General features: G+C 34.7%; 1 protein-coding gene across 2 annotated transcripts in view; it reads right to left on the bottom strand.

Moving 5' to 3' along the window:
- The window catches only part of Ptprq (protein tyrosine phosphatase, receptor type, Q), a 194,715-nt gene that overhangs the window by 76,381 nt on the left and 103,855 nt on the right, over positions 1-14,479 (bottom strand). For both annotated transcript variants that reach the window (XM_005374365.2, XM_013517925.1), the window contains exon 26: positions 13,547-13,870. In XM_005374365.2, the coding sequence (XP_005374422.1) occupies positions 13,547-13,870 (324 nt within the window). The remainder of the gene's footprint in view (positions 1-13,546; positions 13,871-14,479) is intronic.

Genomic DNA, 14,479 nt, shown 5'->3' with positions numbered 1-14,479 from the left:
TGGGGAATGAGGTTAGAGAGCCTTTGATTGTCATGTTAAAGATTTTGAAGTTCATTCCTTTTTTTTTTTGTACTGGGATCTCACTGTGCTGCTGAGCTATAGAGCTATATCACCAACACTCAGGTTCTGAGAAAGGAAATGTTTTTCCAATGTTAGGAAGAAAATTTAAGTCTCTGTAAAAAAAAAAAAAAAAAAAGGTAAGTAGTCTGATTTGTACTGAGTCCAGATAGGTATTTTCAAAATGCCAGATGTGAGTGAGACCCTAAATTACAAAAATGACAGCTGGTATATAAGAAGAGATGAAGCCCACATTTAGAAAGCACGGTAAAAGGATCTCGGGGGCTAACTAGATGTGGGTAGAAATCAAGGTCGAGGAAGTAGTAAAAGCTAATTCATGTATTAATACTGGGAAAATTCTCACAATTCACAGTGGCACATTCAAGAGCACAGAGTGCTTTTGGCGGAGTGAGACTATAGCAGGAAGTGAGAAGTTTGGGTTTCTATCTACAGAATCTGAGAAATTCAAGAGAGCTGGGATGCCTACCTGACACATGTTGAGTTGAACATAAAACTAAGAAAACAAAACTAGGATGGACGAGGAATTTTAAAAAGTTTTTTCCAGATAATTCCTTACTTAATGGAATAGTATGAAACGTCTGGTATATCTAGTTCACTTTACTCACAGGCTACAAAGACAGCCAGAAGATTTTAACACCACAGAAGTATTCAAGATGTTGTCATGGTTTCAAAGTATCCCTTTCAAAATTCAGATGTTAAAACCTACTGTTGTGGTATTAAGAGTTGGGGCCTCTGAGAACGATACCTCACAAGGGCTCCTCCTCTCATGAATGGGATTAAGGTCCTTAGAAAGGAGGTCTCACAAAGCATGTGGCTAGTTTGTCCTTCAACCTTCCACTGTGTGAGAATGTAGTATTCCTTCCTCCAAAGGGTACAACTCTCACCAGACAACCAAACCTGCTGGTGCCTTCACCTTGGACTTCCCAACCTCCGGAATGTTGGGTAAATTAATTTCTATTCTTTATAAATTACCCAATCTCTGATATTTTGTTATACTAGCAGAAAACAAGCTAAGACAGGGGTTAATAGTAGGGACAATCTTCATAAGTGAATGATTGATATTTAGAACATATTTCCCAGAGAGATAATGTTATGTGTAGAATTTAGACTCTCCATTTAACTCATAAAATATATTTAATAATAGCATTAATATATTCCATGAATAGCACTGAAATGCAACTACAGAACAATCTAGTTTACATAATAAATGAGAACATCACAAAGGTAATGAGGGACAGATTGCCTAAGGCCTTTCAAGGATACTGTTGAAATCTTTGTAACACTAACATTCATGGACAAAAAGATAAATACAATTATTTATTGTCATGAAGAATCTATGATATATTGCAGTGCTTAATATCTAACTCATATCCAAAAGAGGGGCCAAAATTAACTGACCAAAAGAAGAATGGTAATCTCCAGAATATTTTTGATTCATGTACATCTATACAGTACACAAACTCAGTATTGCTGAGATTACAATTTAAAAACACAATTCCTTCTACCAGGCTACCGAGGCTACCCTTATTTTTGTGCAGACACCATAAACAACTTGCTGAAGACTTTTTTGACTGACAAAGCTGATAAAATTTTTCTCTTACTATATATTGACAGTAGCTTGTGTTTGGAAATATTTTCAGGGGAAAGTGTCCACATTTTCTGAGCCTTTCAGGGTGAGTCTTTGGAGTGTCAGTGAGGATGGATCTAAAACAACACCCAAGGAAAGTTTTAGCCTACAAATATGTCATACACCAGCACTTAAAGCTTCAATTTCAACTTCTTGCCTTTCACTGTAAAATATCTACCTGTAATTATTCCTTTAATAATAGCAATCAAAGCCATCATCAGGGAATGTCTGCTACCCCAAGCAGAGCTAAAAGTGACATTCAAAGATCTCTCATGACACATTTAACCATCCGTACTACTAAATATTTCATGTTCCCAACAGTGATATTCATTCCAAAAACCAAGGTATTTAGCCTCAAGCTGTACTTTTAAATGTCATTTCTTGAACTTTTCTCAAAGTTGTTTTCCCTTCCTTCCTTCTTTTTTTTAAAGAAATAATAGCTTTAAACTGATTAAATTGCCTGTTTTGTTATCTAGTGTTCCCTGTATTGAGTACTTCTGTGAAAAAGTTTTCTTAGAATTATCACTGTGTTCTTGAAGCATAAAAACTCTTCAACGCAAACTAAAAAGTGAAAATGAATATATGTATAAAAGAACACATTATCATATATGTGTTACATTATGGATATAACCTATAGTTATATTATGTTATGTCCATATGTAAATATACATTGACACATATATGGATATAATATATAACTATACCTATATCATCTGTCTAAAGCAATGAAATATATTGGTTTATTAGATTTAATCATAGAAATTTAAAAGAATGATTCAGACCAAAATTTTCACCTACTATAAAACAGCATTTAATTATTTTAGTTGTGTTCAAACAGTGTATAATTATAAACATAGCATTTGCAACTTCTTTTTGATAACCTCTTCTGGAAATTTGTCATAATTCTTAAAATTCCAAATAAAATATACCCAGTATTATCTTTTTTATCAGAGTGTATAGTGATCTGTTACTAGTCATAGAGGGGGAATACAAAATTATAGTTATCAATGTAATATACAAAACCAAAAGAGGCCGATAGTAGTAAGGTTTTGGGGCACAGAAAATATGCCAGTTTGAAAGCATAGCAACTTAAAAGCATCTTTGGGAGATTTTGTTTGTCTCCCCATAAACTGTCACATTCTGATTTAGGATTGTTTGTGAAATGAATCTAGTCAGTAATGGGCCAAGGTATCACTATACCCTTTCTCTTATAAATCACAGCAATTTACTCAGTGGGAATGATCTATTCTTATTCTCTCATTTCCCATAATCCAATCACTTCCTCTCATAAGCACTTTTCCCTGGTTTTCACAATAATGCATTTTCTGTAACTAACAACCATCATTTCCTGATTATCATGCTTCTATCCTTGCACAGGAATGTGGGTCTTATGTGGGTCAGGGTCATCTTTCCCATCCATCTGTGTCTTGATGCTAAGTGTGTTAGCTGAAAGGTGAGTCTGGATAGACCATCATTTTGCCTCGTACATATAAAAGCTTGAATGCCCCAAGTCTATGCCACTGTGATTAAGAACCAAAAGTTTTAGTGTGTCTAATACTATACTTTCAGAATAAGCACATTCAGACTTAGTAATTTTGCCTTCTCCAAAGCTTTGGAAATCTAATTTAGTAGTTGAAAACATTACAAGAGATACTCTACAGTTTTTAGTGCATCATTCTTTGCTGAATTTTCTAAAAGAATAAGCATAAAATAAACAAGAAATCTGAAAGCAACTCATAAGGCAGGAGATCCTGAGCTGTGCATACATGTGACTAAACTGTACATTTATTTGAATTTAAATAAAGTTTATTTAAAAGACCTACTATACGGGATATTTTAATTTCAGGATCTGATACAATGACCACCAGATTCCTACCAACTGTCACCACTAAGTAAAGGGCTCTGTCTTTTCTCAACAATACAAGTAATAACAAGTTCTAGGAGAGTGAGTTGTGTTTGATTCAGCACACCTGCAAGAAACAGCTTTGAGGTGGAGACTTGTCTAGACACTAGAGGAAATCTAATTGGCTAGGTGGAGTCCCTGTGACATAAATTATTCAGGGCTCTGAGGACCCTGGGAAAACTTAGCAATTAGGTTCCTCATAGTTCCTGTCCAGTGGTTACAGCACTCTAATATTGGCTGTAATTTCCTACAGCTGCATGTTTCCCTAGAGCCCAGTGATTTCACCGGCTAGTATCAAATGCCATTGTTGGTGTATGACAATTTTCCTACCATTTTACAGGACTTTAATTTTGTTTTACTGTTAGATTTCCCAAAGCAAGGTAGAACCATGAAGGGCAAATTCTGCAAACTAAGAATTTATCAGATTAGAGCATTTATTGATACTGAAAATGATGAATGGATGTTCATAGAATTAAGCTTCATGGTATGGTCATCTAATATGATGCTTAGGCTTCATGGAATTAGGCTTGATGGTATGGTCATTTAAAAATATTTTTCATATTCTTCATAGAATTAGGCTTTATGGTATGGTCATCTAATGTAAATGAGTTGTTATCTGAATAATTTCAGACTGGCTTGTTGAAAAAAATATAAAACACCTTAAAAATTCTCACTCCCAATTCCAGCTATACCAGATAAGAAGGAAAATATTATATTAGTGCTGTTGATTTAGATCAGACAGTATGTATTTTCCTATAATTAGCACCGTGTTTATGAAACACCTCTACAATAATTGTTCTCAAAGTGTTGTCTGCAGGCCAGAAACATTGACATCACTGGTGAAGTCACAGAAAATTTTGAAGTCTCATCTCAGAGTTACTTGATTATAGCCCAGGTATGGAACACAACAATGAACATTCCCTCCGGGTGAATCTAATCCCTACAGTACAAGTTTAAGAACAACTGCTCTCCAATATTAGCTTGCCCTTTGAAAAAATAGTAACACTGCTTTTCAGATTAGATGACCAATGATTACAACCCTTAGCAACTAGGATGGAAAGGGAATTAAATGACTGCCTCTGTGAAGGCTGGAGAAGTAACTGTTGAGGAAATTTAGGAGCAGGTATTCTCCGTGAAGATGTGGGTATCTAGGCACAGTACTCCTCAGACTGATCTACTTCTACCTATCATTCTACTTTAATTCTGGACATGCAGTATTAGGAAGCAGGATTTTTCCTACCATCACCGCCTTTCATCCACAAAGTTCCTAGAATAACAAATCATCATGCTCCATATGAACTTAAAAATATTCCTTATGTATTGAAAACATATTCTAATAAAAATATTTTTAAAAGAACCCAGGAAAATGTCAGCAGTTTCATACTATCTTGAAGCTATGCACGGGAATGACATAGAATAATTCAGGTAAGGTCTTTACTATAATGTATTAGAGCTAAGATATGGTCTGGTAATTTGGGCCCCTCCTTGCATGCCTTGCGTAGCCCCCGAGGAAAAGAAAGGTGATGGCAAGGACAGGCTGACTGGGGTTTTGATTTTCAAGGCTGATTTTTTCAAGCTAGGTCTGATTTTCAGGGAAACACAGCCTGCATAGCATAGAGTTCTCAGGTATAGTAATCATAGGAACTTCTTTCGAATTTGATATTTTTCCACAGTTAGATGAAAATTCTCCCAACCTCCCTTGCAGAATAGAAAGAACAAGTTTTTGTTGACCCAGGGCCTGTTGATGCTGAGGCAGAACTGAGCTGAGGTTAAAAGCCAAAGGTCATAATGCGTTAATCCCACCTCACACTTCCTTCTGAACCAGAGGAAGAGGATCATCAGGAGAATAAATGTAAATTCACATCTACATGAGATCTGAAGAGGTGACAAAGGGAGTTAATGCACTTAAAATTTAAAGAGAAAAAGGAGCTGATCTGTAAACTGTGACAATATTTTCTTCTTTATGCAAACCAGGCTTAAAAACTTGATGATTTGAGAAGCATATAGGGATAATCTACATATTTTCTTTTGATTTTTAGTTATGGTGTTAAAAAACATTCTATTTGCTTCTGTTAGCGATTTCAAAAATATACTTAACTGTATTAAATTCTAGAAAATGTTTCCAATAATCTGACAAAAGCTTTTGTCATTAATTAGTTGAATAAGTTATTAAATAATTTTAGATGCTTATGGATGCTTTAAATTATCTTATCAAGTCTCTTCTATTTGTAATCATAGGTAGTACTCCAAATTTAAACATTATTTTTTCACTTCTTTTTTCATGGATCATCAACCTATTACAATTCTGCCTCAATGCTCAAATGTATTACCAGTTCACTATATATATAATATATATAATATATGTATATATACATATATTCCATTCTGAAAGAGGCATTTACTAATCTCCTTCACTGGGTGAAATCTTCCTAAGTTTATTAGATGCATACTTCTTTCCTATGTGAAATAATTTATTTCCTATGTTAATAAAAGATATGCTCACAAAATAGTCAATAACATAAAATGGGCTGGTTTTGTGAAATAAAGTAACATTTCAAATATGGGCAACAGATGACCAGAAGAATTTTAATTTTGGCAATAACAACGCAAGTATTTGAAAAACAAGCTTTAGATTAAAATACTTGAAGAAAATTAGTATGAACTATTTTGAGATATGAAGAATTTTGATGTCAAAATACTTTTTCATTAAAGTTAAATATCTTCCTTCCATATTTATAGAGCCATTTTTAACCTTTGCAACCTTTTTTTCTCAATTTTTACTTTTATAAGTACCTATTTGTAGTACATAATGACCACATTCTTCAGGGGTCAGTGGTGCTTGTACAGAACACATTTTGATTCTTTTTAACTCCTCCCACCAAACTTTTGGTACTCTTCCCATCTGCAAAATATCAATCCCCCTACTTCATATTATCTATCTTTTATGTTTCTCTTTATTCATGTTTTGGGTTCCTTATATAAGAGTAATCATGTTATAGTTAGGCTTTTATGTATGATTTATTTCACTTAAATAATAAGCACAGTTGGAGGGTGAAACATGCATAACATATGATTTCCTGGTCATTTCTGTTTTTAAGGAACTCACTGTCCCACTAAAAATAGAGATAACTAATTATGATGTAGTATACTCAATATTTTTAGAAGCAAGTTTTAGAAAGTAGAAGTGGAAAGAGTGATTTTTTTGGAGACTTTTCAAAAGAGATATAAAACAAAAAGAAAATGTAGCTGATCTCTGAAAAAAAAAGGATGGAAAGCACAGCAAGAAGGAATTGCTAAGAATCAGGAGCACAAAAGAGAAGGAGCCATGCTCGTGTGAGGACCACAATCAAACCACGAACAAACCAAATCAAAATGACCTTCAGTAGCTTACTGTAAGATCAGAGTTTTACGTGTGGTAAACAGCATTACCAAAGATTTCTAACAGAGGAAAGACACACTCGGAAGAAAGTATTTTTAAAAATTTTTTTTCTTATGAAATGTATCTGAAAGCTGAGTTCATATGAATGGTAGAAAATACAGAGATCATTTAGATTTTGTGTAATACTTTAGGAGGTGAATATCAGGGGTCTAGATTTAAGAGGTACTTAAAAAGAAAGAAAATACTAGAGATGTTTACAAGGTAAATTCAGTAAGACTCAAGAATTGAACTGTGAGACATGAGGGTGGCTGAAAAGAATTAAAAAGTGTTGATAAGTTGTCAGTTTGAAGAACTAGAAGAGTGGAGCCACACAGTACAGCAGGGAACCAGTGAGGGTGGTGGTTGACAGAGGGCAGAAGCAGTATGGAGTCTGAGATGTCTGTGGAAATCTGAGTAGCCATTCCCTGTCTCTCCCTGCCTCTGTCTCTCTCTCTGTCTCTCTCCATCTGTCTCTCTCTGTTTCTCTCTCTCTCTCTCTGTCTCTCTGTCTCTCTCTCTCTCTCTCTCTCTCTCTCTCTCTTTCTCCCCTAGAGGATACAGAAAATATCTCAAATTACACACTTGAGAGTTTTTGATGCTTAATTTAGAAGATATTCAACAGCATCTAACTAATTTCATGTAAGGACAACCACATGTGTAGAAAAAATTATATTTATTTTCCTCTAGTGACCACAGAACACTGACCATTCAAAAAATACACTGCCACCTATTGGGTGTCTATGTCTTCTATGATATTTCCTATTTACTTATGGCTGACAGTACTTTTTATCATTATATATTAATGATAAGTTCATCTTTAAAGAAAAAATAATCTCTGTCTCTGTTACTATGATGTTAATCACATTATAAATTTATTACAGTTTAGGATAAACTGGCAAAAATAATTGAATATGTAGTAATGTATTAAATTTCTTATTTTTAATAATGCTATGATGTACTCTGCCCTCTGTTTGGCTTTTCTTCTTTTCAGATTATAAAGTTACATTCCTTAGAAACTTCTTTGATGAGGCATGTTTTGTTGAATTTTTTTAACCCAACAGATGTTTGGGTAGTTAAAATTCCTCATGTGTATGGTATCCTGTGGTTTTCACAACCTAAGTGTTACCCCAGGAATTTTCCTCTCTTGCTGTCTTCCAGTCTTGGTGGTCTATAGGAGATACACATTACAAGAGTCCCATTTCATTCCATACTAATTTCACACCCGTACTCCTTTCAAGTTGGATACTTCCTCAGCATTGTGTCTCCTGTGCACCATACACACATTTAACACTCTTCTATTTCACATTCCTGCACACACAACTCAAACTGAATACATGAGTCATTGCAAAAAGAAGGCTAAAATAATCTGCAAAATGTAACGTTTCCAGTTAAATATTCTTGCCTTTTGTAATGTTTGTCCTTTGTGTCTATATGTACATGGCATGTAGAGTTGTGGTTCTCATAGAGGTGACTTAAGGAGAAAGACAATTAGGTTTCACTTATCTCAACCAGAGTACATTGGAAAAGGAAATGTTAGCTTCACTTAGCTCAGTATGTTACCTGCATTCACTCTGTTTCACTGCTGTAGATTCAAAATCAGAGAGCAACCCAATTTAATTCTCAGCCTGTGTTCTGACTTTGCTTCCTGAATCTTCAATTTTGTTGTTCTTCTTTATGAATTTCAAGAGAGTTACTAAAGACATGTTTGACTGTGCCATGAGTCACTTTAGAACTTTTCATAATATTTATAATTCATAGTGGGTGGTCTTTTATTTGTTACATTTTGAACAATTTAATTTCAAACTAATAATCACACACTAACTCTTTGTCAAGCAGCTCCAAGATTTAATAAGACACTATATTAGTATTGATGCCATTAGAACAAAATGCACACTTCTCTGAGATAGTGATTTTCTTTGTTGATTAGTCTTTTCTCTAACATAGAAAAATATTATTATAGGACATATGAAATACAGTATACTTGAGTCAATGATAGATAATATGAAACTTACTAATCTTAATCCAGATAACTTTTGGCTTGCAAAAATGTCCATATATTTATCTTTGGTGTGCAGAATCAATATCAATACCTTTATTACTTTGTGACTACTGAAAATATTAGTATTCTTTAAGATTGTTGTTGGTTGTATGTTCTAATTCCTTTTATTTTTATACTGTGTGTTGTTTTAGTACATGTACTATGTCATATCAATATATGTAGTAATTTTTTATCTTTTATATCTCAGATAATCTTTCCTTGGCTTTATATACTGCCTGAAATTATTCTGTTACTGTGCAATTATGCAATTCAGAAGTTAAAAATATGTATCCATTGGAAGGATGTCTTAGTTTTAGACCCATAAAACATAGCTTAAACAATTAAAAGAATTTATTAACCTCACATAAGACTGACTACTCATTTGGAAAGTTTAAATTTTTAGGAAATCATATATTTCACAATGTTGAAATATGTATTTTTTCACTCACTTTTCTCTCCAATCACAGTGGTGGAAAGTCAATTTTCAAGCAACTAAAACCCTCAGCTTTAACCATCTTCCAATCTCTAAGCATCTGTTTCTGTTTTCTAGGTACTTAGATTAGAATAGTTATTTCCTCTCAACACCAACAAGTTCAAAATAACCATACTTGCTTTCTATGTGTCCCCTGCAAATAAAACATGGTCATAGGTAGAAATGCATTAGAAAGTAGAAAGAGTTGGGTGAAAGGGATGACATTCAAGTGGCAAGACTTTGAATATCAGATTATTTAAACATCTAACTTTCCAGTCTTATTACCACCTTCTGATTTAATAGCATTGTTGTTGTTTTATGCTGATTAAAATCTTACTAGTGTTAAGTGTGCCTTTAAAAGTTGATACATTGGAAAGTCCTGATACAGTGTAGTAGGTAGAAGCAGGTTCTCCTACATGAGATGCTCATAAGGAGCAGGATGGAGCCCTTCATGGCAGAAGACACACAGGCAAACACATATTTCAACTAAATTGTCCACAGCCGTGATATGATATATTTGGGTTGAACAATTAATATTTTTTTAGTTTTTATTTATTTATTTTGTACTGGGAATCAAACTTAGGACCTTGCACTTGCCAGGCAGGCACTGTGCCACTGAGCTATATCCCCAAGCCTTTTTTAGCTTTTAAAAATTGGATTCAAGCAAGAAATTGTTTTAACATAAAACATGTAAACTTCCTGTTTCTGTGAAATATCATGAATTGTGTATAGAAAAATTATCAACTGGAGCTAAGTGGCAACTGCCCCTGTAGACATCACATTCTCTGTTAAGTTGTTGTGGGTTCCATTGCTCCCAATCACCTTACACCGGTCAACTTCTTTCATAATGGTACCTGTCTCACTTTTTCAAGTAACTTCTAGTTCCTGGGCTTTAAAATTTATTCTTTCCATCAGATGTCTCAGTTTTCTATCAAATCTGCACTTGTGATTTTACTTATGCTTATCAGCTGAAGCAACTGAAGTGCTTAGATTTACCCATATGCTAATCTTTATGCACCTATGTATTGCTATTCTAATTTAGCTAAGAGTGGTTATTTCTTCTCAAAGCTCAGGTTCAAAATAATTATTCTTATTGACCATCTCCAAACTTGTTTTGGTCTTTTGCATACTTCTCTTTTCTTTGTCATGACACCATTATCCTCACCATCATATACACTGGAAAATAATTCCTCCTCCTTTACTCGCTGTACTTTACTTAACCAAGATTGATTCATTCAGGAAATGTTTCTAGAGTGCATACTGATGTCATGCGCTATTCCAGACTTCAAGGAAATAGTGATAATTAAGGTGTTCTCTAAAACCAAACAACTAAAAAGATCAGGGATTTATGGACATTCCTTACAGTCCAATTATGTTACAGAAAATTAATGCATGGCTAATTTAAATTGAGTGGTCAGTGAAGTTTATTCTAATCAGGGATCACTTAAGTAAAAAACAATAGAGAGATCTTCTTTGGCTTATGTGAAGGGAAATATGGAAAAAAATTTAGCCTAACAGAACAGGCCAAGGCCCACATTGTAGGATTTTCTGATATTGAAGCAGCAAAAGAATTCTAGTGTGTGTGGAATGTGATGGTAAGGTGGAAAGTAGTTACTGATGAGGTTAAAGTATTAGGAAAGAACTAGATCATGTAGGGATTTGTTAATCATGTTAAGAAGTCTGAATCTCATTCTAAAAGCCATGGAAATTCATTCAGTAACTTTAAGCAAGAATGTAATATCTGCTTTAGGCTTTAAAAGATCAGCCTGACAGCTGAAGAGGCCAGTCAAGTTACTGCAGAGGAGGCAGTCACAAAAGGCTCGACAAGTGCAAATGGAGGAACCGGGTGAGATGATCTATGTGAAATGAATCAGTGGCCAAACTGAGGAACAAGGGAACACTGTCTGGATTTTCATTTTCTGCAAAGAGACGAATAATGGCATACTTTACTAAAATAGGAAAGACAGGAAGATGATAAGGTTTGGGGTTCAGACCAGAGTAGTTCTGAGGGTTTTATTTGGTGCACATGCTCAGTGATATAATTGGTAAGATAAATATACCAGTCAGCAGTTCTGTGGAGTTTACAGGACTGGAAACAGATTTGGAGATTTAAATCCATAGGGTAGAAGAAGGACACTCATGATCTCCTGGGGCTGTGTGTCGGTAAAGAAGAGAAAGTTCAGGTATAGATCGCATGGGTATATTGAATAGGTCTGAATTTAAAGTCTAAGAAAGAAACAGAAGAACATGAGAAGTCAGCAAAACAGACTAAGAAAGAACTATTTGGAAGGTCAGTTCTTAACAGACACAAAGTCAAAGTGCTAAAAAAGAGAAGTTGGTTGACTAATATGTTGACAGCTCGTTACTAGGATTCCACCTCCAATGCTGAATTACATGAACAAACATTTATTAGATTTTTTATTACAAACATGATTCCAGGCATTCTGGGAAATTTTAACAAAAGGCACACTTAGGAGCCTATACAATGTTCTTGAGCAAAGTCTACTTAACTCTCTGTAAGGGCCTAACACAGTAACCACTTGCCACTGAAAACCTAATTGAAAATGTACGCACACATGGCTGTGTGTGTATGTGCAATCCCATGCAGATGTGCACGTGTGTGTGCATGTGTATATGGAATATATGTCTGTGTTTGTCTATTTCTCTATTAATAGGTACCAAAATGTTTAAGCAAGTGTGATTTGGATTTGCAAAAAATCAATGAGTAACAGCCTTGGTCAGGGGAAGATACTGGTAACAGAAGCCCCACATCTGGAGGACTTATAAGAGATGGCGTCAGAATGGGTAAACTTAAAGACTACAATTTGCTCTGGAGTGCTGGAGGTGGGCTAGAAATGGCATTTCAGAAAATGCAGCCATTTCTTAGCGCCCAAAGTTGCAGAATTTCACAGGCAATTGATTTACATTGCATGGAAATCATTAAAATTCTATACAGATCAAGTTCACGATGAGGAACAGAAATTTATTTAAGTATGGTTAGTGATGGTGTCTAAGTGAACAGGGTGACCAGTTAATTTTAAAATATAAAAGTAAAGTTTCAAGAGGAACCTTTACCTATAGTTTGAATGATTTCTATGGAAAAACATTTAGAATCTTTTCCTGATTGTAAATTTCTTGAAAGATATGTAGAAGGCTGGATAATTGTGAGAGATTATTTATGTTTCTTTATATTATTTTCTTCCCTTATCTTGAGCTGAGAGTTAGATAGTTGGTGTTTCTTTGCCTAAAAATTTTGTTGACACAAAAAAAACAAAAATTGGAGAAATGACTTCATCAGAAAAATGGAGAGAAAGAGAAAGGAAAGGGCGAGAGAGGGAACAGAGGAGAGAGTGAGATGGAGGGGAAAAAGGGAAGGGGAAAGAGAGAGAGAAAAGCAAGGGTAGGGAGGAGGCAGAGGGAGAAGGAGTGGGAAAGAGAGAGAAAACTAATGTCATTAAAAGGCTACAAAAGCCAGCTTAAAAGCAGCAGAGCCTCAGAATGTGAAGAGAAAATTTAGGCATTGATCAAGAAAGAGCCCCTTTCATAGTAATCAGTATGGCCTAATGGTATGTCACAAAAGAACCTTTCCACATGCTTTGCTGCAATATAAGACCCTAGGTCACTAGATGTGGTGGCATAAACCTGTAATCCCAGCACTTGGGAGCTTGAGGCAGGGGATCACCATGGGTTCAAGGCCAGCCTCAGCTACACAGTGAGTTCAAAGACAGCCTAAACCACATAGAACTTGCCTTAAGTAAATAAATAAATAAATACATAACCCTATCCTTGGTACAACTTTGGTAATTTAAGAAAAACCCTAATAATCACCAAAATTTAATTATACATTGGGTTTCAATTAAATATAAATATGTTATTATATAAATTAACCTGTATACTATCTTGTTTTTATGTTCAATAATTATATATCCAATTGGGTTAAATAGAAATCATGATTATAAAGATACAGACCATATTAGAAATCAGTACATATATGCCAGAACAATACTTACGGCCAGGCAGAGTTTGCGTAGAAATCCAGTCGGAAGCATTTCCATAGCCAGCATTGGTGCTGGCAGCCACTTGAAATCGATACCATCTAAATTTCTTCAATCCATATACTGTCTCTTCAGTTAGGTCAGGTTCATAGAGGTATTGAATTTTTTGATATTCAATACAGTCTTCAGATTCCCATTCTCCACATTTCTGAGCACGAAGCTGAGTTGTTATCTTGTAATTTTGGAAGTATCCCAGGATAATGTCCGGTCTTACCCATGTCAGTGTTGCACTGGTTGACTGGACGTTAGAGAGTGCAATATTTGTGGGAACACTGGGAACTAAAAGTTCAAGGAGAAAGAAAATGAATTACCAAACATTTTACAAACAAAAAAAAAGGAGTGATGTTTAAAGATATTCTATTATGTAGCACCTAGTAGAGCTGTTAAATTACGATACTCCTTAGATTAGTATCCCCATAGTTAATGAGCAGAACCTTACAGTGATGTTTTAGAGGCCACTATTTCAAATGGGGAGAGGACAAAGCTTTTGTGATTGTTTTGACTTAATTTTACTCCTAATATTCATACATAGCTTATATAAACATAATTTGAATTTATGTAGAAGGAAATAATTTACTTATAGATAAAACTCCATGCTCATATGATCTTAAGTATTTCCCTCAGTATATTCTGAATTTTAGTATTAAATTCCCAAGAATCCCACACACTGATACTAATATACAGATGGAGATATCATTGTCATCTAGAATCACATGGTCCTACTTGGAGTCACACCACACCTGTCTGCTGCTAAGTGAATATCATGGCTCAGCATCTGGGTCTGGTGTTGAGGATTCAAGATACAATGAAGCTCATATCCTTTCCTCAAGGTTTTATTGCAAAAATAATACAAGCATCTTCTGGCTAGAAATATGAAAGATCAGTGGT

The sequence above is a fragment of the Chinchilla lanigera genome, unplaced genomic scaffold, assembly GCF_000276665.1.
Source record: "Chinchilla lanigera isolate Chin_1 unplaced genomic scaffold, ChiLan1.0 scaffold00004, whole genome shotgun sequence".
Taxonomy (NCBI): domain Eukaryota; kingdom Metazoa; phylum Chordata; class Mammalia; order Rodentia; family Chinchillidae; genus Chinchilla; species Chinchilla lanigera.
Note: the sequence above shows the minus strand (reverse complement) of the source record. Positions and strands in the feature narration are given on the sequence as shown.